This window comes from Neoarthrinium moseri (assembly GCF_022829205.1).
Source record: "Neoarthrinium moseri strain CBS 164.80 chromosome Unknown scaffold17_Wmoseri_CBS_16480, whole genome shotgun sequence".
Taxonomy (NCBI): Eukaryota; Fungi; Ascomycota; class Sordariomycetes; order Amphisphaeriales; family Apiosporaceae; genus Neoarthrinium; species Neoarthrinium moseri.
In genome coordinates, this window is record NW_026055131.1 from 133,743 (window position 1) to 157,797 (window position 24,055).

General features: G+C 52.4%; 11 protein-coding genes across 11 annotated transcripts; 6 read left to right on the forward strand and 5 right to left on the reverse strand.

The window, feature by feature from the left end:
• Window positions 1-775: 775 nt before the first annotated feature.
• JN550_005448 (uncharacterized protein) lies at window positions 776-2,414 on the forward strand (the record flags this gene model as incomplete). The annotated part of the gene is made up of 3 exons (XM_049317076.1): window positions 776-943; window positions 1,005-1,166; window positions 1,221-2,414. 3 exons carry the CDS (start codon window positions 776-778, stop codon window positions 2,412-2,414), a joined length of 1,524 nt encoding a protein of 507 aa, XP_049172461.1.
• A 1,449-nt stretch (window positions 2,415-3,863) lies between these two features.
• Window positions 3,864-5,556, forward strand: JN550_005449 (uncharacterized protein; the record flags this gene model as incomplete). The annotated part of the gene is made up of 4 exons (XM_049317077.1): window positions 3,864-4,115; window positions 4,177-4,390; window positions 4,458-4,849; window positions 4,903-5,556. 4 exons carry the CDS (start codon window positions 3,864-3,866, stop codon window positions 5,554-5,556), a joined length of 1,512 nt encoding a protein of 503 aa, XP_049172462.1.
• An 845-nt stretch (window positions 5,557-6,401) lies between these two features.
• JN550_005450 (uncharacterized protein) lies at window positions 6,402-7,453 on the forward strand (the record flags this gene model as incomplete). Its single annotated transcript, XM_049317078.1, has 3 exons — window positions 6,402-6,456; window positions 6,508-7,014; window positions 7,089-7,453. The coding sequence occupies 3 exons, from the start codon at window positions 6,402-6,404 to the stop codon at window positions 7,451-7,453; spliced, it is 927 nt and encodes a 308-aa protein (XP_049172463.1).
• A 543-nt stretch (window positions 7,454-7,996) lies between these two features.
• JN550_005451 (uncharacterized protein) lies at window positions 7,997-8,410 on the reverse strand (the record flags this gene model as incomplete). The annotated part of the gene is made up of 1 exon (XM_049317079.1): window positions 7,997-8,410. One exon carries the CDS (start codon window positions 8,408-8,410, stop codon window positions 7,997-7,999), a length of 414 nt encoding a protein of 137 aa, XP_049172464.1.
• A 1,098-nt stretch (window positions 8,411-9,508) lies between these two features.
• On the reverse strand, window positions 9,509-10,600 carry JN550_005452 (uncharacterized protein; the record flags this gene model as incomplete). The annotated part of the gene is made up of 1 exon (XM_049317080.1): window positions 9,509-10,600. The coding sequence occupies one exon, from the start codon at window positions 10,598-10,600 to the stop codon at window positions 9,509-9,511; it is 1,092 nt and encodes a 363-aa protein (XP_049172465.1).
• A 751-nt stretch (window positions 10,601-11,351) lies between these two features.
• JN550_005453 (uncharacterized protein) lies at window positions 11,352-12,287 on the reverse strand (the record flags this gene model as incomplete). The annotated part of the gene is made up of 1 exon (XM_049317082.1): window positions 11,352-12,287. The coding sequence occupies one exon, from the start codon at window positions 12,285-12,287 to the stop codon at window positions 11,352-11,354; it is 936 nt and encodes a 311-aa protein (XP_049172466.1).
• A 427-nt stretch (window positions 12,288-12,714) lies between these two features.
• Window positions 12,715-14,986, forward strand: JN550_005454 (uncharacterized protein; the record flags this gene model as incomplete). The annotated part of the gene is made up of 5 exons (XM_049317083.1): window positions 12,715-13,058; window positions 13,110-13,629; window positions 13,725-13,956; window positions 14,002-14,121; window positions 14,175-14,986. The coding sequence occupies 5 exons, from the start codon at window positions 12,715-12,717 to the stop codon at window positions 14,984-14,986; spliced, it is 2,028 nt and encodes a 675-aa protein (XP_049172467.1).
• A 72-nt stretch (window positions 14,987-15,058) lies between these two features.
• JN550_005455 (uncharacterized protein) lies at window positions 15,059-16,627 on the forward strand (the record flags this gene model as incomplete). Its single annotated transcript, XM_049317084.1, has 1 exon — window positions 15,059-16,627. The coding sequence occupies one exon, from the start codon at window positions 15,059-15,061 to the stop codon at window positions 16,625-16,627; it is 1,569 nt and encodes a 522-aa protein (XP_049172468.1).
• A 2,198-nt stretch (window positions 16,628-18,825) lies between these two features.
• JN550_005456 (uncharacterized protein) lies at window positions 18,826-19,747 on the reverse strand (the record flags this gene model as incomplete). The annotated part of the gene is made up of 4 exons (XM_049317085.1): window positions 18,826-19,398; window positions 19,464-19,489; window positions 19,543-19,561; window positions 19,610-19,747. The coding sequence occupies 4 exons, from the start codon at window positions 19,745-19,747 to the stop codon at window positions 18,826-18,828; spliced, it is 756 nt and encodes a 251-aa protein (XP_049172469.1).
• A 330-nt stretch (window positions 19,748-20,077) lies between these two features.
• JN550_005457 (uncharacterized protein) lies at window positions 20,078-21,333 on the forward strand (the record flags this gene model as incomplete). The annotated part of the gene is made up of 2 exons (XM_049317086.1): window positions 20,078-20,405; window positions 20,462-21,333. 2 exons carry the CDS (start codon window positions 20,078-20,080, stop codon window positions 21,331-21,333), a joined length of 1,200 nt encoding a protein of 399 aa, XP_049172470.1.
• Window positions 21,334-21,551: 218 nt separating this feature from the next.
• On the reverse strand, window positions 21,552-22,397 carry JN550_005458 (uncharacterized protein; the record flags this gene model as incomplete). The annotated part of the gene is made up of 2 exons (XM_049317087.1): window positions 21,552-21,915; window positions 21,985-22,397. The coding sequence occupies 2 exons, from the start codon at window positions 22,395-22,397 to the stop codon at window positions 21,552-21,554; spliced, it is 777 nt and encodes a 258-aa protein (XP_049172471.1).
• Between the last annotated feature and the right edge of the window lie 1,658 nt (window positions 22,398-24,055).

Consider the following 24,055-nt stretch of genomic DNA (forward strand, 5'->3'; position numbering starts at 1 on the left):
ATCTGTAGGATCTGGCCAAGCACTCCATGTCACATAGTCTGACCTAAGCGGATGCTGATACTGAGACAAGGGTGTACAAAAAAGTGCACAAGCAGGCGGGTTACGCAATCGGGTATCAATCAGATCAGACCCTAACCACTGACATTAGACTTTTTAGCTGCCGTCAGCTCCATAAGGAACGCCCCGGCCCTTTGTCAGCACTAACTCGGTGGAACCGAGCCAGACACCCCACCTCCGATGTAACTTTCAAGCAGCCGTGCGGCACTGTAATCTAGGGTCCAGATCTGGTCCTCAAGCCTCCTGAGCTCGGAAGGGAAATTCTGTTCTCATAAGTTCCGCTGCTCAGTAGGTGATCCAATCATGAAGACTTTGTGTCTCTTGGCCTCGATCCCATATATGTAGAGCTCCTATGCTGTGACGACATATGGGTATCGGAACGCCGTCGCCATGTAACCTTCCTGTAACCCTGTCAGCATTAAGCCAGTCAGCTGATTGTAGCTTGTACGTTACTATGCCGCCCCGGCGTTATGTAGGCTCGCAGGACCTGATGATAGGACCGTCCTCGAAGACGTGATTGGAGCGCCGCTTGGAGATAAGAGAACAACGGCCAAGCTGTAGATCACTCCTACTTTGCAAGAACCTTTTCACCAACCTATCAACTCTGACCGACCTCGAATAAGAGCCTTGTACATACCCAGAGGCCAATTCTCCTTGCTCTGTTGGCTTGTGTAGACTGTTTGTCGAGTTTTGAATTTCAGAGCACAGTTTATCCAGAATGACATCTAATTTCAAGGCCCTTGTATTTGACCTAGGAGGTGTCCTGTTGAACTGGGATCGTTCCAGCGTTGACATGATGACTCCGAACCAATTTCTGACCATCATGAATTCGACAACCTGGCACAATCTCGATAGAGGGTTAGTTACGCTCAAAGAAGCTTGTGTGGTAAGTCACCACAGCTGTGGCATCTTACAAACCTCATCATGCTTATATGCGAGTGCGGTAGGAGTTTGGCCATCTACTTGGCCTAGATGCGTCCACCGCCGAGGCTGCCCTGGAGCAGGCCCAGCTATCGCTCACACCTAACACCTCGCTGATTGAAACAATTCATGATTTGCGGGCGTCGAACCCCAGCCTAAAGTTCTACGTTATGTCCAACATCTCTCGCGTAAGCCAATCACTAATGTCGTCGAGGATGAGAGCTATATTTACAACGATACAGGAGCACTTCGAAATAGTCCAACGTCTCAACATCCCATGGTCGGTTTTCGACAAAGCTTTTGCGTCCGGCGTCGAGGGCATGCGGAAGCCCGACTTGTGTTTCTTCGAGCACGTTATCAAACAGACAGGAGTTCCTGCAGACCAGATAGTAATGATCGATGATACGGCTGAGAATATTTGTGCGGCTCGATCAAAGGGCATGCATGGCATTCTTGTCGATAAGGCGCTCCCAAACGTCAACATCACTCTGAGGAATATGCTCCAGGATCCCCTCCCACGGGCCCAAGCTTTCCTGAAGAACAACGCCGGGAGCCACCATTGCACTGTCGAAGGCCACGAGGAGATTCAGCTAAAGGACAACTTTGCGCAGTTGATGATCTGGGAGCTCACCGACGATGAGGACATAATATACCTCAAATGGCCTAACGGCCGAATGCTTGGGTCTCAGGACACTCATGCCAATGGCAACACCTGCACGGCATCTCAAGTTGAAGACGGTCTCTGGAACTATTTCTTTGAGGCTCCTATCCTTACAACACGTCAATTCCCTCCTGACGCCGATACAACGTCGACGGCATATCTCTCCCTTCCTAAGCGGTACCTCTCCACGGTGCCGCCCGTCGAGCTCATCTTGGATGAGATGGCAGCGAATTCGGATTCGGATGGAATCATGCAGACGTATTTTGACCCGAAACGGCCTCGTGTCACCCCCGAGGTTTGCTGCAATATACTTCGAGTCTTCCACAGCTTTGGCCACGGCTCCGATCCCCGCATCAAAAGAACTGAGGATTATGTCGTAGAGTGCCTAAACAACAACGCCTGTCTCAACGGAAACCGGCACTACTCGACGCCCGAGAGCTTCCTCTATTTCGTGGCTCGGCTATACGCCGAAACCAACTCCCTGTCGCTAAGGAAGAGGCTAAAGGCAATCAAGCCACAACTCCAGAAACGGCTTGATATGCCCGCGAACCCATTGGCCCTGGCACTGCGCTTGTTCGCCTGCCAATCAATGAGGGTTGATCCACTGCTCTATCAGAAAGACCTGGAAAGGCTGCTGTCCCTGCAAGAGGAAGACGGTGGGTGGCCCGCTGGACACTTTTGTTGCATAGGAAGGACTGGTGCTCGCATAGGCAATCGTGGCTTGACAACGGCCCTTGTGGCAAGAATACTCCAACATGAGAAGGCTAACGCTTAAAGCGTGCGACGCGTGCGCGGTTTCGCTCATTCATGGATGTAGTCATGTCACCCCACTTTCGCCTGTAGAGCCTGTGCACCAGCCCTAGCGCGAGAGTAGAGTAACTTAGTGTCTGAGAAACCTTTTTCCCCCCAGCACAACAATGTATAGACTTGCGTTTTTACTACTATTCGTATACTTCGGCCTCTGGCATATGTTCAACAATTGACTTATGTTCGTCTCTCTTCGAAGTCCCTAGGACGGCAAATGACATGTCATTTCATCAGGTGCTCTATGAACATGACACTGTGTCAAAGCCAGATTGCTGCTCATTTGGTCCATGTGATAGTCCCTGCTAGTACTGCGCAACTCTCCATGGTGGTAATCCCATCTTGGTTGACAAACATTTCGCCTAGATGGACGGAAGCCTGTTGGGCCAGCGACTACCTGATAGGATGACTGCATAGGTATTACCACATCAAATCACACTGCGCCAGTCAGATAGACAAACCTTGTTATTTGATAGGTGGAAGTGGTTCCGACACGCCTCTTCTGATAAGCGAATGGCAGGCACTATACTGTGGCTGCCGAGAAGATGGCTGCTTACTTTCCAGGTACCCGAGAGGAAGACCCCGCTACACGTGGTCAGCCCAGGTATACGGCCTTTTAGATAAAGTGGAGCGCTTTTCTTATATCCGGCGCTTTGGTAACCGTGCATGATGCAGCTGCAATCCTGAAGGCGCCATCCTTTTGCCTGTCTTGGTACAACCAAAACTGAGACCAGGTCAATGGTTCGGGCCCAAGATGACAACACGAGTGGGATTCTGCAACCGAGACCGGGTTGCCACCGAAGACCTGTGAGCCCCGTTGTCAGCCGAGGCCAGCTTTGGGTTGATGAATGAAAGAATCCATGCTGAGTCATGGGTCCTAGTGGCACAGGGGCCCACATTGCTCTCATATATCTGTTCGGGGGCATCCTGGCTATTCTCTGGAAGTGACTCAGCTTAGCTCTATGGAGACGTTCGGTATGGGCACCTGTTGGAGGATCCCAACTATTGATCCTCCCTCGCAGCCTCCATCGTCTTCTGACCGATAATTTGACAGCCCAGCTGACAGGCTGAGGTCGTGATACGTTGGCTGGCTTAGAATCCAGTCCATACAGATTCGTGTAGGGCTTTGAGACACACGCGGCCTCCCCGCTCTAACCTCCTTCTAGGGGTTTAAAGTCATCTGAAAGAGGCTGAGCTTCAGGGAGGCGTTCCGATGTCTGGCCTCTACAAGCACTCATTGTAGGATCCTAAGTTTGGATCCTCCTGGCCTTAGGTGTCTTGGGATGAGACTAGTGGTTGTATATATCAGTACAGCTTCTCATGGCTTACAATACAACAATATGGGTCGAGGAAATTCTTGTCTGGACTGTGATTGGGAATAATTAGCACTTTTGGTCATAGCCTTGTCTGCATCGACGTAATGCTGCTTGAATACAGCCTCGTACAAGGCCTGTTCGGCGCGCTGCTCTTGGCTCCAACTACTGTCGCAACACCATACTCACGAAATCACAGGCGCCGGGATGAATATGTATGGCCGACCGAGGTAGCTGACCAAGCTCATGACTCTTCATGGCCAGATTTCGTCAACAAGACGACCCGGTGGTCGACGTATGAGCCCCCATCATTCAACGAAGTGTTCCTCCCCGAGAACGTTGAAGACCTGTCTATCGGGGTAAGCTCTTGCCCTTGGTTGAACTTGTCTCGATTGTTGCGACGCTAACAGAGTGCTCAAGTTGAAATACCTGTCTGGAGCTGGAAAGACCTTCCTAGCCAAATCCGGCGGCCACGGGTATTCCCCCACCCTTCATGCTATACAGGATGCCGTCATGATCAACCTGGAGAACTTTGATTACGTCACCGTCAACGAAGATCTCAGTGTGACTTTGGGAACCGGGGCCAAGTTCTCTGAGCTGGTCGAAGTGGTTGGCAATGCTGGCCGAGAGTTGAGTTGGTGCACCCTGCCCCGAGATCTCAAGCACCGTGACTTGATCAACCCCACTGATATGCGTCCCAGCGGTTGGAGCGTGTCCTTGCGTCGGGGCGATGGGCGCCATGCTCGGCGGCGGCCTCGGTCGATTCCAGGGTCTTCACGGTCTGACCAGCGATGCGTTGAGAAGTGCACGTGTCGCGCTGTGGAATGGCACCATTGTTGAGGCCTCTGCGGACGTGAACCAAGACCTGTTCTGGGGCCTACGCGGTGCCGGTCAAAATTTTGGTGTCGTCATCGACGCCATCTTCGAGACGTACGCTGCGACGAACGGAGGTCAACAGTACAGCTCCGACATGACCTTCAGCGCCGACAAGCTGGAGGCTGTCTTCGATGTGACCAATCAACTCCTGAGCGACGGACTGGATCCAGCCCTGGCTCTGGCCATCGCTATTGGATCCAACCCAGTCACACTTGAGGTAGGCGTCCTCCCCCCACAGTGTAGTATCTCCATCTTAACTCGTAGTCGCAGCCTTTGATTCTCGTCAACGTCGTCTACCCGGGCCCCGAGGAAAAGGGCCAGGAGTATGCACGCCTCTACTCGAACTTTAGCGACAGCATGACGGAGCAGATGACGGCGTGGACCAACCTGGCCAACGTGGCCCTCCCAAGCGTTGTAATCTCTGGATGCCCTACGGGTAACCAGCACAATCAGTACAGCATCATGACCAAAGACCTAAAGACGGAACATTTCCGCGAGGCTCTAGAGTCTTACCGGTCTTTCGTGCAGCAACACCCGACAGCCAACAACAGCGTCATCTTCATCGAGACGTTTGGCCAGGCGGGCATCAAGGCGTTCCCCGACGACTTCTCTGCCTTCCCCCACCGCAACCAGTTCGACAACGCCGTTGTCTTCTCCATGACGTACGCCGATGTCAGCGTGGCCGAGGATGCCGACGCGTGGGCGCTGCAGTGGCGCGATCACTTTGCGCAGCCCGAAGTCTCAGGATACGACAAGATGGTCATCTACCAGAACTATGCCCACGATGACGAGCCGCTTTCGGCGCTCTATGGGTACGATGGGTGGCGTCACGAACGACTGAGTGCTTTAAAGAAAAGCTATGATCCCCAGGGCCTCTTCAACGGATACCATGCTGTACCTGCTGACTTAGCAGGTTGGTCTTGAGTTCTGTTGATCATTGGCGATCCAGGAATTCGCCACGCACGGCCTTGGTGAGTGCAAGTTGTTGTTGGTCTCTGGGACTGAACTGCTTTTATTTCATTTCCGTCCCTCGCATTGCAGCTATAACCTCATGTTGCTATCTGCCAAGAATTTTACTTTCCATGTACCAAATTAGAAGTTGTCAATTTTAGACGATCCTAGAGATCCAACAGAAATGTTTTTTTCAAGCTAGCACATGTATTCTGCAGAACTCGTAGCGCAATGCCGCCAAGTATGCAGATCTTCCTTGTAGTTGCAAGATTTTATGTCGTGACCGTAGTGAGTGAGAATCTTAGATGTCACCCTTCGTGCCAATAGTTGGTCTGGAAATTCCTCCGCTGGCGACTGTTGGCCATTCCCTTGAGCGTGCCAGGACTTTTGGATACGCTATGTAGTATCCCCACCAGGCTATGGTGTGATTTTATGCAGTCAGAGGACTTAAGGTCTGCATGTCCGGCGCCATGCATACTCCCATGCGGCACCTGTGGCACCCCCTGCAAAGCTGATATGCCGGGGCGGGCACTAACTAGATGACATAAGCCTCTGGGTACCACACTCTGGTATTGCCGCTGGTATTAGTGTCTTGTGAGCGGAAGTGTCATACGTAAGCTAGTGTAACATGCAAGTCTTTGGCGGTCGGAGTTAATAGGTGGATTTAGCGCTGCTGAGGCTCCCCATGCAGGAGGATTTCTTCCAGCATCAACATATCAGGCTGTGCTACAGGACACTTTCTCATATAAGGACTCTTGTTTATACTGCTATGTTGTGAGCAGTACAGGCTAAGGTCCAGGTCAACGAGTGCATTCAACATGGAAGGTCCAAACACAAAGCCGTACAAGCTGCCTTCGGATGCCGTTTGGTTCAGTGAGTAGCACACATGATATGCGCCAGACCAAAGCTAACTTGAGGCAAAAGTCACTGGCTGCTCTTCAGGAATCGGTCAGGCTCTGGCTACGCTAATCGCCAAGTCCCCAAATCGGGTCGTGGCGACCGCGCGCAACACGTCGGCCCTCTCGGCCATCCCAGGCGGTGATCGAGTTCTCAAGCTCGAGCTCGACGTTACGTCAGTTCCCTCTATAGACGCCGCACTCCGTGCCACGATAGAGAAGTTTGGTCGCATTGATGTCGTCGTTAACAATGCCGGTTACACGCTAGCCGGCGACGCGGAAAGCACCGAGGATGGTGAAGCTCGGGCTGTCTTTGACACTAACTTCTGGGGTATGGCGGACGTGAGCAAGAGAGCTTTAGGCATCTTCAGAGACGAGAACCCCAAGACAGGTCAACAAGGTGGTGTGATTGTTAACGTTAGCTCGGTTGGCGGATGGTCCGGGTTTCCCGGTCAGGCATTTTACCATGGCAGCAAATTCGCCATGGAGGGTTGGACAGAGGCCGTAGCCAAGGAACTACCCACATCGTGGAATAGTAGGTCTCCGTTTCATTGCCAGATCTATACCTCTTTGCCAACGCATAGGCGACTCACATGCGCCACTTTCTAGTTCATCTCACCAATATCGAGCCTGGCGGAGTGAAGACCAACTACGCGACCTCTTCACTGAAACCGACGGCAAAGCGACACCCCGCATACAGCGATCCCAGCAGTCCTGCCAACCAGCTGCTGGGCTACATACAGAGCGAGCAGGGCCGCAGCATGTGGGCGGAGCCAAGCGCCTTGGCTGCCGCTATTTACCAAGTCGTGAGCCGTGGATCCCGCATCCCGATCCGTATTCCCCTGGGCGCTGATGCGCATGGCTTGGTCTCCATGGACCTTGAGCAAATCAAGAAGGACCTGGATGAGTTCAAGGACATTAGTCTGGGCGTTGGTGATCCAAAGCAGATGGATACGATTGATTTCTTGAAATAGTCAGGGTCATCAGACAGGGCAGGACACACAAAAGCTCGCGAGGCTATGGAAGAGGTCAACATATAGATGCTATATTTCTTGACGACCCACAGTTTTCTTGGGACTCTCCTGCCCTGTGTACAAATGGCCATAAAATTCCGCAGAATCCAGAGAGGTGTGGGCATGAACGTCAAATTAGGCTCCGTTTTGTGACATGGCGCATCGGTTGATAGCCTTTTGCTTCGAGCCGCGTCATCTTTGTCTTATATCATATGGTTTAGGATTTCATCTATTTATGCTCATACATGCCTGGTGCCTACGTATGCCAAAGAGCCGATGTCTGTTTACGTACGATTCATAAAACAAGTCTTGACAGGTCTCACGTACTGCAGAATTTTGACGATTGGTAATCATCCCCGTGTGAATGGCAAGCTCGCACGCGAATACCCCATGAGGTCTGAGTTGGCATTGAATGTATGCTATACATATGAAACGCAGCCAGTTCCCTTCTGTACGACGCCTTGTGTCCCAGCTTATCCATGTATTTGCCCTCAACCGATGCTTCTACTGACACCCTCCCTCAGAGGTGAAATCGTACTCAGTACATTTCACACATATGCCACCCTTGTCCTGACAGGCACCATAGCAGTCCTGTTTGTCAGGTTTGGCACCAGTACTCCACTCGTAAGTCAAAGCACCATTCTTAAACGTGACATGGTTTCCTCTCTCGCTGAGGGTCAGTTCGAATCCCTGCTGACATCCGATAGTCCATTCTTTCTTATCATTCTGCTTTAGCATGCTGTTACCGGAGCCGTTCCCGCAGAGGACCTTGTTGGGATATATGCCGAGTTTGTCGTCCAGCTCAGCCGAGGCCGTCCAACCCATAATCGGGTCATCGACGATAGAGCCCTTCAAGCTATAGGAGCAGGTCTTCGCAGCAGCGATAGAGGCGAAAGCTATTATGGGAAGAAGAAGCATATTGCTTGGTGTGCCCCTGATTACGACGATGCAATGCGTTCGCTAAGTCTGGTATAACAGGATAAAATTTTGAAGCTCAGACATCTGAAGCGACTGCTAGCTGATGACATGTCTGGGTTGGAGTCTTGTGTGATATTTATATTCAGTACTGAGTCCAGATCTACTGACGCACTGGACCAAAAGGTCTGTTTAATTGCCATGGTATACTCTGGGCTGACTTGTGCACGAATGCTAGAAATGAAATGCGTTGTAGTCATCCATCTGATGTCAAAGGGAAGCGCGCCCCGGTTCGTTCCAAATCCGCTGCCGATCAAATCAGTTGAGCTGTCAAAGAAAGGCAACAGGCAGACTGCATCAGCCTCAGCTTGGGAAGCGGCGCTACAAATCGGATTGTTGCTCAGCCTCACCGCACATCCTGCCTTAATGGCCAGCAAAGGATATCTCAGTGCTTGATCTATCACAAATGCCAAGTCCGTGCATATGGCTATTGTTGTTTGTTCTAGCTGCTGGTTGTTCTTCGCAATAATACCGCCTGTCTTCTTAAAGGCAAATGGAATCGCTCAACTATGATAGACAAGGGCTAAGATTCTCCCGTTCATTCAGCACTTCTAACCTCTCCCCCGTAGGAAACATCCAGCGTACCATTCGCCCCCAAATTTGTGGCATTCCGGAAACCTACCTCAAGGGTTGGCCTGATAGGATCAAGAAATCTTGATCATCTTGTAAGCAGAGCCAGCCAGTGATTTAATCTGTCAGGCATTGGAGGTAGAAGAAGAGCTGTGCCGCTCAAGTTTGCAGGCTATCATCAGCGCTGTGCCGCTCAACCCGTGGCGCTGTTGTTGCTTCGATCGCCACTATGACGCCTGCTGTAATGTTGATCACTCTTTAATTAGAAAGTTAGCAATCAGCCGTTCGTAAATTTCAGCCTATAGCAACACAACTGACCGCTGCATCTGGGGCAAACTGTATCATTCGTTTCTCAAAGACGCTGCTAAGCGAGTCGATGTTCACATTGATAACAGGCCCGACGCTTGAGAGCATATGGCAAGTCGAGAATATTATGTGACGGGCATTGTACAGTCATCAGCATTAATATATTTACACAGCAAAGATAACTTTGACGACAATGGGCATGACTCCGAGAGCGACACCGGCCTTTGCAGCCTCCCTTTTGCCCATCATAGCTCCACTGGTTGACGTGGGTTGCGCAGCCGTAGTGCTCAGGAAGCTGGCGAGCGAGGCACTACGAGCGCTTGCCGACGACGCACTGTAGATAGAATAGGCTTCAGGAAATGCCGCACCTTCGTACCTGGCGCAGCCGTCCGGCAGGTATTCGTTCAGTGCCTCTTGCGAGTCCAAACCCAAGTCCTCAGGGGCGATTGTGAGTGATTGGCCGCCGACATCCGGACAATAATTCACCACATCGTCGACCCCTTCACATTTGTCAATGCAAGACTTGGCCATGTCGACATCGATGGACGTTCCCGACCAAGCCTCATTAACACAGCTCCTAGCGCACGCATATGCACGGCATGGAACCTCGTGCAAGTCAAAGCTCGGCCAGGCATGGCTATCGGCTACTTCATACGGATAGGAGCCATCCTCATTGGTACCCTCCTGCGCCTGCATCCCCGTCAGGTTGAAACCAGACCAATTGTTATCATAGTGCAAACTCGACGCGTTGTTTGCATAAGGAACGGTGCGCCACACGCTCGTTGTGAAATCTTTCGAGTCATGGTGACGGTCGAACATCGAGCTGGCAAGATCGTACCAAGCTCCGTCCGGGCCCGCACCGCCAGGGACGCTGACGAGCAGGTCGCTGATCAGCGAGCCCCCATCGTTTGTCGCGCGACTGGCATCTTGAGACAGAGGGAAGCAGTCGATCAGCTTGCAGACGGGCCCGCTCACGGTACAGAAGCTCTCGTCGTCTGGGCACTGGCGGTTCGTCTGTTTTGCCAGCCAGACGGCGATACTGTTCCAGTTCTCGTCGGGGTCAAACCTGCCACCGCCCAGGTCATCGTGGTATCGAGTGTAGTTGATCGCTTTGACCAGGAAAGGCGTGTCGGCGTTCGCTACGATTGGGGAGCATGTTCGGAACGGGCCGATGGGATCGTCGATTGTACAACACTCAGCGGAGGCGGCGGGGACCAAGGCGCTGAGCAGAGCGGCCACCGAAGCGTAATGATTCATTAGCGAATGACTAGTATGACCACCGTGAGAAGAGGGTAAAAGAGTGTATAAGATGAAAACCGGCAAAGAGCGTGAGGGGCGACAAGCCCAGGACAGGAGGGACTATGTATGTATTCAGCAGATTGAAGCTACGGATCCGCATGAAGATGCCTGCCACCATGTAAAATTAAAGCTTGGCTGGCACTAGGCATTCTACAGCGGGGCTCCGGCCAAAAAGTTGGCGCGGTCACAGGCTTAGCGAGCACCAGGAACGACAGCTACGTTCTAACAGTCATTCATTCGACCGTGCGCTGTCGCTCAGAATCTTCAGCCATCCTTGATCTGAAAGTCGAGTCTTGGCAATCGCCCATGACTCTGCCTCGGAATCCTTCCATGACAGTCATTTGGATTCCGGTATATCGGTAGCCCACCGGATCCCAGGATAGAATATTAGAGACGACAGCTGCCCATCTTGTCATCAACATTTGAAATTCATCTGCCAATATAACGATGGGAATGATATGTCTTATAATATTCATTCTGGGTCTTTGAGATATCCAGTGTGGCGGCCCTGACGGCGGGCCCACGATATGTCAATGTAACGGTGCGAGGTTCCACAACCTGAAGGCCGCTGAATGCGACCCCGCCAAAGGTGCTACATACTCCCCGCCTCCACTTAATTTTCTGTCGCTAAAACTGATTTAAACTTTCATTTCTCACCTCCAGAAGTTTATCTGTTGTATAGCTACTCAGTTTCTCAACCATCTAGGTGCTACACGACGAAATGCTTGTACTTGACACTCTTCGTAAGGCCCAGCGTCGAGAGCAGGTGGAACCAAAAAAGTCCAAACCATACTATGACGATGAATGCAATGGAAATGATGACAACGTATATCGCTGAGAGCGAGACACCATAAGATACGTTCTGGAACTGCGCACTATTTTGTAGCGCGTCAGTGCCTAAACCAACTTGCATCGCAGATAGGATCACGGATATGTAGGCGAATGCTGCCAGAAACCAGCCAAAGTGCTGCTTGAAGAAGATCTTCCGCCTGTTCGACGTTGACATAAAGCCAATGACCAGTTTCCTGGCCGAGATGGGCGTCGTAAAGCGGTATAGAGTGTTCAGCCGGGATAGGCGCAGTTCGCCGTAGGTATAGCGATTGCTGATATGATGGGTCAGGCGAGGCTGCACCCGAGCTATGAAATCCCTCATGAAGTCTGTCCACTGACCCCACGAGATATCATCCGGAATAATCCCAGTGTTCTGGGCTATGCGAAAGTCGCTCTTGTGCCCAACTAGCCAGGCATAGCTGAAAAGTAGCCCACAGGCACATTTGTACAGCGCAACGTCGCCGCATATTCGGGATGTCCAGAACTCGAAATTCAGGAGATATTCAGGGACTGGTTTAATGAAGATAGACGATTCGTGCCAAATCAGATGCTCATCAACGGACTCAGTGAGATGAATGCTTCGCTGTAGCTGGAGTTGGCGGTGAAGTGGTCTAGCGGGACGGGGGAGCCCGGCGAGCCAGAGCCATTTGGCCATTTTATCGAGCCTGGGAGTGCTGAGTTCCACTTCAAGGGTCTGCGCCGCATCTTTCATCGGGTTGAGCAAGCCGCTGTCGTGCCGCACAAGGAGTGGTACCAAGGCGGCTTGACCCGGCGGTCGAAGAGAGTTGCCCTGGGAGAATGGCGGCGACAACATGGTGTTCGATTGAGTGCAAGACGACTAGTCCGTGTGTTCAAGCACCGGCGGTAGACAGGCTCAAATATTTAAACCCAACGATTCTCATGTGCCCCATGATGCTGTGAAATAAACTACAGTGGAAAGTTGACGCCTGGTCCAGATCGTGCGGCTGGGATGCGGGCGATCAGGGTGGCTTGCGTCTAAGCACCATAACTGGTTGAATGTGGCCCACTGCTGGCTTGTCTATGCCTAGATAGGCCGCCGGCCGAAGAGGTCACCGAACTTGACCTCATGCACGCAGAGCTGTGATTGGATAGCCGGTGGGCTGAACTGCCTGCCGATTGCCGCCCTCATAACGTAGAAATAATGAGGCTGAGGTCCATTGCACCTTTGACGACGGCCTCAACTTCATGCCAGAACATGAGCGCCGCGTCTGCTGTAAACCATGGCAACGCTTTCCAAGCCCATGGTATACCGCCTACGCCGACTGCCCAGCTACATTGACAATGACTTCGCTGCGTCACAGCTGCTCAGCCATGCAGTTCACCTGCCGTCAGCCGAGATCAAGATATGCTCCCTGGCGACTGTGGCAGCAAGCTCCTGGAGCGCATCCACCAAAGTGGCCACCGTAATGTTTCACAACTTGCCCCAGCTTATTCAGGATGCTCCGCGGAAGACTGAATGGAAGATATCGGTCAATGGCCTCCCTGACAGTCTGATCCTAGACAGGCACTTCTTTGGCATGACGCCACTTTACGATATAATGCCACCTCATGAGCATCAGTATAAGTCAGTACCTGAACGCCGTAGGAATCACTCGTCAGGCTAATTTGCTAGCAGCTGCATTGCTATCTCGGGTCTTGCAAGTCACCCATTTGGTTCATGGCAGCCAAAGGGAGAGGAGAAAACATTCATGTGGCTGAGGGATGCCTTGCCACGGGAGCATCCCACTGTTAGAGCATGGATCTATGGCTACGATACGTCACTGACGGATAAGACCTCCTTCCAGTCTATACCGGATCTAGCCACTGCTCTCATTGATCACATGAAGGCTAACGATTTTGCTTCACCGACCGCTCCCAAGATGATCATTATTGCGCACAGCTTGGGAGGGATCGTCTTGAAACAAGCTATCACACGTCTGGCTATCTGTGGAGAGAGGGAGCTTCATGCTTTGGATTTGATCAGAGGCACTGTATTCTTCGGTGTGCCAAACTTGGGCATGGAACAATCGCACCTGCATGCGTTAGTTGAGAACCAACCCAATCAAGCCATCGTAGATGACCTTGCGGTAAATTCCAAATACCTGTTGAAATTGAACGAGCAATTCATGGGACTCCTCTTCAACCAGAAGATGAAGGTATTTTGGGCGTATGAAACAAGAACGTCCCCCACAGCTGTGGCAAGTAAATCTCCGACCAGCCATACTTAGTCAACTGTTAACAAATCGAAAAGCGTACGGAGACCGGTGCTATTGTAAGATCCGAGACTCATGCTATTCTCGTATCGCCGGAGTCTGCTACTTCGAACTTGATCAACGACGACGAGGCGCCGATTTCGACTTTTCCGATAAATGAAGACCACTCGAACATGGTCAAGTTTGTGGACGATGACGGAGTCTGCAAGATAATTCTGGATAAAATCGGAGAGATAATGGTCTACAAAGCACCATTGCCCTCTATCACGCGTGCCCAATGATGGACTTCTAACTCGTCGACATCCGACACACCAGCCCCCGCTCAAGATGCCAGGCCACAACGCTACGGTTATACCCCATTGCGATTGCATCTTCCGCCTCCGATTGACTTTCAACAACGTCAAAAGCCTAGACTTAACCTTGCACCAGTAGACCGTAAGAAAGCACCAGAATATTAGCCATTGGCAACCTCTCACTGATCATATTAGAAATTGTTTCGTCCTTGGACGTCCCGGAGTTGCATCGAAGGTTTGAGGATATCGAAGCCAGGTCAAAGCACACCTTTGAGTGGATCTACGAAAATGATGAGCTTGAGTTCTCAAGCTGGCTCCGGTCCGGCAAAGGCATCTACTGGATCAGTGGCAAGCCTGGTTCTGGAAAGTCGACTCTAATGAAATTCATTTTTGACGACCCAAGAACCCGGGATCTCTTGAAGCACTGGCGAGATGAGAACGACCCAATTATTGCCGGCTTCTTCTTCCATCATCGGGGCTCTGTTTTGCAAAAGTCCCTTGAGGGGCTTATTAGGAGCATTCTGGCGCAATTACTGCGACAGCGTCCTGGGTTGGCTAATCTCTTAACCCCACTCATTGAATCGTCCGTGGGCAAGAAGTTCCCAATGGAACTGGATGAATTTCGGGCTCTGTTCAAGAGCCATACTTGGACACAGCAGCACCTCGGCCACGCATTACGTCTTATGCTCCGCCAGAAGATAGCCGACTTGGATATGTGCTTCTTCTTTGATGCCCTAGACGAGTACGATGGCTCGCCGGAAGTCATTCGGGACTTTCTCGCCGATCTCCTTGAGGAGTCCAAGGAAGGCCAGATGACAATTAAGATCTGCTTCTCTAGCCGACCGTGGGAATCCTTTACACAGAAATTCCAGAGTGGACCCGGGTTCCCCATACACGATTATACGACATCCGATATCAAGCAATATTGTTACCAGACGATCAACAAAGATAGCACAGTGGCTGAAATGTTGAAAGATCTGGTCCCGGATATTATCGAGACTGCTTAAGGTGTATTTCTCTGGGTACGGCTGGCTTTATCGGACTTGTTCGATGCTGCGGTGTCTAGTGAAGGTAAAGATATGACAGCACTCAGACAGCGACTACGCAAGCTGCCCAGAGATCTGCATAAGTACTACGAAGACATTGTCAAGCGATGTACTAAGGCACTCAAGGAAAAGGCCTATGCATTACTGGAGATTGTCACTCGCAGCTTTGAGATCCTCCCGATCCATCAGGTCTTACTTGTTCTCGTCTGTTCCTACTTCCCGACCTACGATAACTGCTACCAGGCCGTGAACACGGACAAGATCAAGGGATTCAATCTTTACACCGCCAGACGACTCATTAATAGTGCATGCGGTGGACTGCTAGAAATCACCGAAAGCAAAAGGCAGTTTCGAATCCAGCTTATGCATCAAACAGTCCGAGAATTCGTACTCAGCCCCAAGTTCAAATCCCTGATCCTCGGTGATCTCGCCAAATACCAACATGAGAACGGACATTCTTTCTTTTTCAAGTTCATGTTTGTATTCAGAAGGATGCCTTCAAATAATGTGTTCAAGGCCTCTAAGTACCACGACGATGTGCCCAAGTATACGGACGAAGACGTGACGAAGCATTGCAAAGGCGCCGAGCTAACGACTGGCAAGAGCCAGATTGACTTCTTGGAGTCAGTACCGTCGTCGTGGCTACTCGCCCGTACTAAGACCGAAAAGCCTGGCACGTCAAACGAGAACCACGATAGCCGTCCTCTCTCAAGCATGCCTCACCATGACCTTGTCTTCATCTTCGCAGTTCAGAATGGCCTCCACTTGTGCATCATCGATCTCGTGCAAAGGTACTACCAAGCCTCGGAGGAGAAGGACCGGCTTATTTACAACTTCATTCGCGCGATTAATGGCTCTCAACTTGGCTCTGACGACCTAAGGACGTCGCTCGACATTCTGCAAGCTTCGGACTTTCGACTCCAAGGCATGTCAAAGCAGCTTTTCATCGAGCACCAGGAGTGCTTCTGCAGCGCCGAGGTCACCGTCTCGGTGCCGGACGCACCGGACTTCAACTTAGTGGACCTTCGAGAGGATATGTTGGAATTGTGGATTGGACTTCTGACTCAGGAGGAGAATCCCATATCGACGATCCGAACTTTGGTTGACGCCTGCGGTGTCATGACGCACGTCTGCAGTCCCCAGCTCGTGCTGTGGCTCCTCGAGCACGGCATGAACCCGTCGGAGCCTGACATGGATGGCCGAACCCTCGTCGACTACCTGGTTTTCTTTGCCGCCTTTACCGGGTACCACGCACACCAGACGGCGGTCTGTACACAGTTGATTGAATCGAGTGTGATGACGCTCCAGCAGGGCGGACTACCGCATCAAGCCTCTCGTAAGGTCTGGAAAAGGGTGCGGGCCCGTCTTGCCGCTTCTAAAACACCGATTCTATGCATTGATCCAGAGACGCGAGGCGACGCACAGCCTAGCAGCTTAGTTCAAGTATCTGACGCTACGATGATGTCGTACTTGGATAGGGCCTACGACTCCCTGGACATGGCTTCCGAATTGCAGTGGGTGCCGCCGATAGCGGCTGCCAGGACCGGACGTCGTCTCATTGTGAAACTCAAGAGGCTGCTGAAGATACGCTCTAAGCGATAGATTACACACCGACGTTCGTCATGTTGGTGTTTCCCTGCACCTACGCCAATGCTGGATGAAGTCCAGAGTGGAGGCCATGTTTTTTAATCAGTGACGACGGTGTTCGGCTGTACAACACGGCAGGACTTGTTTATTGACGGTTTCATACTGTACATACTTGGGAGGGCTTTAATCTTTTTATCCGAGTAGGATATGAGACCAACCATTGTATAGACTTGATTCGGCGCAGTTAATCGAAGAAATGATCTCAAGAAGACTTGAACCCATGTGAGGACCAGTATGATACTCTGTGAGCTAATGTTGGCGTGTTGATCGAGGTTCTACAGAGCCATACCGAACAATACCGTCGCAAAGCCCTGATATGCCAAAAATTAGAATACCATCACCCCGGAACTTACTGTACTTTCATCTACTATCACATGCTGAGCTACAAGGCTAAACGCCAAGAACAAGCCAAAAGTGGGTCAAAGGGAGCCGCGAATACCTTCATCACTACCTAGCTAATCGAGTGAATTCTAGTCAGGTACGGAAAATGCAATGCTTTCTTATCGAAGAATTACGAATATGGTCCTCCTCAAGTGCTGAGTTTCTTCTTCACTCCGCGAGACGAGCTTGCGAAAGCAATGAAAAAAAAAAAGGGGGAGGGAGACCGCTTTGAAGAGAAGAGTAGACAAAGCTCGTTCTCATCTGCGACTCCGTGCAAAGACTAATGTCCCGCACTCGATGGGTTGGTCGACATTTTAAGTCATCACCGCACGACCAAGGTGATGTTTCTTGCAGGTCTTTAACATCCGGCATCACAGATGGAGCTCCATTATTCGGCCGCTCTAGCCCTCCCCCGCCCTCGGATTCGAACCGAGGATTTCCGCCCATTGCACTCCAGCGTCTTGTCCAGCGTCTTGATGCGACATTGTTAGACGACGGCCCCGAGCCCATCTCGGGCGGCAGCAGGATTCGAACCTGGCATCTCTGGTACATGCGGGCGTTGTCTTTCCAACATTGTTAGACGAGCGGCTTGACATGATTTATTTGGCTTATCCCCACAGACCAGGGTGCGTGTAGGAGAGCTTTCCCCTCCATAGAAGGCGTCTTCCATAGAGGGCGTCTTCTGTACAGCTTGACATGAATGGTATGCTTAGACTCCCCACATCAGGGAGTTGTTTGGACTGGTTTAACGTCGTGCTCCGAGTGACGGGGTTTTGACGGGAACTCTCATCCTCACGGGTTCTTTCTTTAACGTAGGATTTTCCACCACGGGGCCTTTAACGTCTTGCCCAAGACGGGAGCCTTGGGTCCCGTTATCCATGGTGCAATGCCTGCAAACGCCAGGTGACCCCGGCCGCAAGGCGTCAGAGCAAAGTGGGCTCACCGAAGGACTGTTGGGAGGCTGCCTGAGTGGAAGGAGGGGAGAGAAGGAGGAGGGGAGAGAAGGAGGAGGGGAGAGAAGGAGGAGGGGAGAGAAGGAGGAGGGGAGAGAAGGAGGAGGGGAGAGAAGGAGGAGGGGAGAGAAGGAGGAGGGGAGGGAAGGAGGAGTGGTGGAAGTTGTGAAATTGTGAAGTGGCTGCTGAAGAGGCAAAGGATCAATAAAGGTGAGGTTGTGGATTGTTGCGCGCCAGTCCGCCTGTGAGCAGAGTGACGAGGAGGGTGGTAAGGGTGAATGGGGAAGAAGGAGGGGAGAAGTCCAGAGTGGGAGGGGAGGTGAATAAATAATTGGATTTTGATTGTTCGGGTTTGAGGTTGGGACTCAGGGTGCCCACGAAAGGGAAGTGAAAAATTACTGAACGAGATGAAAGAGAGTGAATCGATTCACTGACGAGTGAATATCTAGCTCCTGGGGCACTCCGTGCAAAATAACAGGGACCACCCGAGTTTGCAAATGAGTGATTCGCGAAGTGAATGGACCTTGCAATTGTGCAAGCGTCATAATCCAATGTTGAAAATAGACACAGGCAACCCAAACAGCGAATCAAGATAGGAAACTAGCGTTTCAATTCTACATTTTACAAGCATCTACACATCGTAGTTGCACCGGATGTAGCAAAGGACGCCTGGTGCTTCCTTGGCTGGCTATTGACAAAGCCTGACGTGAATCTCAGTCTACGCGCCTGCTTCACGCAGCTGCCGGAGGGTTTGTCTACCATCATAAGCCGCTATTGACCAGTGCGGCGGATATTCCTAGAGTTTCCTGGATGTTCCTGTTACGACTGGGCCTCATCAGTCTTGCCCTTCTCGCCTTCCTTCTTCTCGGGCCTCCGCGTCAGAATCTCATCAATAATGCCGATATCCTTGGCTTCCTGAGCACTCAGGTACCTGTCCCTATCCATCATGTCCTCGACATCCTTCAGCCCGTAGTTCTCGTGGCCGTGCGCCTGGTTCAGGTGCTTCCGGAATATCTCGTTCAGCTGTTCCCTTGTCCGCTGTATTTGGTTTGCGTAGATCAAAATGTCGCTCGCCTGGCCCTGAGTGCCACCCAAAGGCTGGTGGACCATGATGCTGCTGTGCGGCAGAGCATAGCGTTTCCCCTTCTCGCCACCCGCTAGGAGAAGCGAGCCCATGGATGCCGCCTGGCCGAGGCACACGGTCGAGACGGGCGAGCGGATATAGGACATGGTGTCGTAAATGGCAAGCCCGGCCACGACGGAGCCGCCTGGAGAGTGGATGTACATGGTAATGGGCTTATCGGGGTTGTCGGACTCGAGCCATAGCAGCTGGGCCACTATGGAGGCTGACACGGTGTCGTCGACGGCGCCATTGAGGCAGATGATGCGCTCCTGCGCAGCGTTAGCAGCGGGAACCCCCCAGGAGCCTGCCCTTCGCAACTCGGGCTGGTACATACTTGTAAGAGCTTGGAGAATATGTCGTCTACCCTCTCATGTCAGCTACGAAGATCAATTGCAAGTCCCTGAGCCACCTACAGGTTTTCCAGCCGCCAGACTACATGGTTAGCATTGCGACAGAAGGTACATGATGCATCGAGCTTACTGAGACCTCTGTGATGTACGGCAGCGGGATGCCTCCATAGGGACTCTGGCCCGGTGCGCCGGGGAACTGGGAGAAGGCCCGGGCCCGCCGGGATGGTGCCGTCCGGAGGAGTCGCCAGAGGGGCCGCTGACAGTTCATGGTGGCGGCGGTTGGTGACTGGGTTGGTTCACGATTCGGGGCTGTCGTCGCGTTGAGCTCCGGAAACAGGACCAGGAGATGGAGCCCGCCCGGGGGGCTGACGTCGGAGGCCCACGGCGCGTTTCCAGAAGCTCCCTGGCGCGTTCCCGCTAAAGGCAGGCCACTAAACGTCGGCTCAAGCCTTGGCGGCCGTTGGGAGCTCGGTGCTGGGACCTGGAGTCATTTGGACATTTGCATTCCCTCAGTGATTGCTTGTCGCTTGCCACGGGTATATCTTTCCCAACCCCATTCCCTCCCGCGACAGGACGCTTCAGCAGCCCAGATGCGGTTATGAGACCATGCGCGGCGCTGCGAGGTAGCACTGCTATCCACAGCCCCTCACGTATCTTGCGTACACAATGGCAGCCCTACAGTTCCCGGGCCGAGGCGTCGCAACAGGCGAGCCCGGTGGCCACGGCCGCTGACGACCAGACACCAGCTGCGCCTTTTCACATAGACCATGAGTCGAAGACGATCAAGACGGCGGTTGGCGACCTTCCCCTGTCCCCTGTCATGGATCCGACGTTCTGGGAGGCACGCGACCGCTTCAAGAAGATGAAGCCGAAACCGGGCAAACCACAGAACGTCTTCGAGAGGGAATTCCGGAAGAACCCTTTTGGTATGAGGGAACAACACCCGCTCATGCCGCGGTGCTATTGCTAACAGTCCGTCAAGCACAGGCTCTAGCCACCCCGGTGCGCCATGACATGACGACACAAACACGCCTGCCCAGCTTCTTCTTCCAGGACTTCAAGCTCATCACACACCCGGAGACGGGCAAGCCGTGGTGGGTGCCGCGGAGCCTTGCGCTGCACGAGCCCCCGACGGCCACCGAGTCCCCCGAATATTCCGAGAACATGGGGGAACCGGCCGAGGAGGACACGGGAGTCACGGGCAGCGGCGACGTAGCTCCCAAGGCAACGGCTGCTGCGACAGGCCTGATTCCGAAACCCGGCAGCGCCTTTGCGCCCTCGGGATATGTCCTGGCCAGGCAAGACTTGATCAAGTCCGTGCTCGACCGCAAGTCTCGCAATTTCAACCTTCACCGGCGATTGCTTGCACAGACATCAACTAGACACAAGCCTGTAGGAGGCACCGCTGTGTGGCGGGAGGACATGGATACACTGATACTCGACCAGATGCGCCAGCAGATCGTCCAGAATGTCCTGTACCTCTCGCAGATGTGTGAGACTGCGAACCGGTATTACATTGTGCGGTGCTTTGGCTGGGACGACATCAAGTTCAAGCATCGAGGTGCGGTCCTGTGGTTCGGTCGTGAAGCCGGCGAGGAGACCGGGAATGATGTTGTCAAGCCTGGCCGCTTTGCCACTTATGACTTTGAGACTTCGGGAGGTGCCGCCAAGACCAGTGTTCTAGTTCACAACATGCCCATGCTCCTGGGAGATCAGTACTCCGAACAGCTGCGACGGGAGGCCGGCGTCTTCAAGGAAGGGTCACTCTTCATGCTTGCGGGGCGGAGAACCACAGACTTGCAGTTGATGCTCTGGAAACTTCAGGGGTACCTGTCGGACTCGAGCAAATCGTGAAAGAAGACTTGCATCAGTTCGTGGTGGTTAGAGCCACAGACGCCAGTATTCATGTGTGGTTTGGACTCATCATGGGCAGAACACATATGTGAGGACGACTGATAAGCATAGTAGTAGTCGGCAACCTTTTTGCTATATATAGCTATCAATCGACTTTTTTTTTTTTTTTTTTTTCGCAAACTACTAAGGAAACGCTCTTGTATGTTCCCCATAGCCGTCTATTTGCTCCAAGGGTTCAAGCCGCTGAGGATGCTAGACTCCTGCTCCTGTCCGGCCACGCCCTCGTCCTCGGGGTTGAAGCCGCTGCCGGGCTGCTTATTCTTCATGGCCTGCTTGCCCGACGCGGTCGCCTTGACGCCGCCCATGTCCTTGGGCTGGCCCCGCATGTACTCGGTCTCGCGGGTACCCGCGTGGGCCCCGGCGCCGCGCTGGTACTCGGACATACTGATCTCGGGATTCATCGTGGCCCCGTGATGCTCCGCCGCCATGTGGTGCGTCTCGTGGATCGGGTTGAGTGTGTGCACCACCTCGGGCTGGATCGTTTCCTTGTTGATCACGGGCTGGATCGTCTCGTGGATGTGGCTGATCGTGCTGTGTCAGTGATCGATGCTAATAATCTTAGGAAGAGGGGGGTACTAGGTGACGGCTCACTGGTGCATATGCTCGCCCTGCTGGGTCGGTGCGTTCTCCTTGGAATACCGGGTGCCTTCGACGTTCCGCTCATCGTGGAACTTGGCGGCCTCGCGCTGGGCCCTCTCGGCGGCCTTATTGTCGCGGTAGTCGAACTCGCGGTTCTCGGTCTGGTTCTGCTTGAACGAATGCTTCTCCGGGAGGACTTGCTTGTCCTTGATGGGCTGGACGGTGCGGTGGTAGTGGTCCTTGTGCACCTCCTTGTCGACGGCCGTGTTGACCTCTTCGTGCTGCATGGGCTTGACCGTCTCGTGCTTCACGGGCCGCTCTTCCTTTCTCTCGACAGTGGTGTCATGCTCACCAGCCTGCGACATGAAGCCTTGGATTGATTCTTTGGCCTTGCCGAGGGGGTTGGAGGGGAGGTTGGACGCCATTTTCTTCAAGGCACGTTTGTGTAATCGGTAGAAAGAGGTTATGAACAAGGATCAATCCTAATTATGTGATGTTGGATGAAGGCACTGGTGACCTATGTTGTGGTTGTGGCACTATCCCGTCATTATAACTCCCAATCCCCCAGAGTTCTAGGCATGTCAGCGTGAACTATAAAGCTCACGTCACTACCACTATACATTTGAAGACAGGCTCTCACTTGTAGAGTGCGGCCATGATGTATACGATTGGGAGTAATCGCAACCAATCTGAAAAGAGTTCTATGCAACAATTTCTGTACACTGCAGCCATGTGTCGATGATGAAGACGAACCCGGCCATGGCAGTCCACCGCCATCATCACTGCCGCATTTACCTTTGCCGATGTCTGCTTATAGATCGCATGGCACTTGCAGCCGGCAAGGATGCATTTATTTGCGAAGACACATACCTCCTACATCATGAACCAACAAGAGAGGTTCGGCCCTTCCAAAGCCTTTTCGATCTGGAGACCATGAAGGGCGAGCCCCCGAGCGGCCGCATTCGACTGCATAGTATTCATTCGACTTAGCTGATTAAGAAACCGGCAATTGTCTCACCCAGGCTAGCAGGCTAGAAACACTGTCGTTAAGCGTTATGTGGGGAAGTACTGCGTTAAGCTTTCTGCTCTTTTACTGTGGCATGAGAGGAATCAAGTTTCGCATGGTGGATTGAGTTAAGCCTAGATGGCTTCAGGGGCAAGATGCAAGCTTACCTGAATCACGTTCTTGAACCAGCATTCCATATGGCTAGTGGAATCGAAGTGCGTGCGCATGGCCGATTGACTTAGGCTTTGGGTCCATCCTGCCCGTTTTCTGCAATGGCTGAGTCTAAGAAACGTCACTCAGTTTGCCATACCTGCCAGGCTCGCCAGGTTTTGAGGTCCATCAAAGCTTCAGACCTCATGTTGTCGGATGCGCGCCGTCATTGACTACAGACCGTCCAATCATGGCGCAGAGATTCGACCTCACCTGGTTCTGGTGTGAGCTAGTAATCGGGATGGCATTACTTCGCATGCTGCTATGCGCTGACAGCACCAGGTAGATGGACAGTGAGTCAGGCACGGTTCAACGCTGCAGTCCTGCTGCATTGCTGCGTACCTCAAAGTATGACGCAGGTTCGGACTCATTAAGTTTGACTGCAGACTAGCCGTTAGTTGGCTGCAGGCCACACTGACATAACCACCGGGCCACATGTATTTGATATGGAAATGGCGCGTCCAACGCCGCCGTCATCGCACAAGCCGGATATCCGCAAAAACGGTTGTTCGTTGATAAACTATGTGTTCAACACCTGATGCCAAGATAACCGTGCCAGGTTAATCGAGATGGTCGAGCTCAATAGCGACGTATTGTGTCATCTTGGACGCGATGCTCGTTGCTGATTGGACAGTCTAGCAATTAGTCCCACGGGCCGGCAATCTTGTGCCGAGTGCCAACACCCACACGTGCTGCACAGCCAATCAGCACATGCTCTCAAGGAATGCCTAGAAGCTGTTCTTGGCTCGTTCGAGGCTGAGGCTCTGTTGATGGTGGGATGTTTTCTCTTAAAGGGCATGTTCCTCCCCTTGGCTGCCAAGTATGGTTTGGTTTAATCTTGCATTCCACCGTGAAATCCTGCATAAA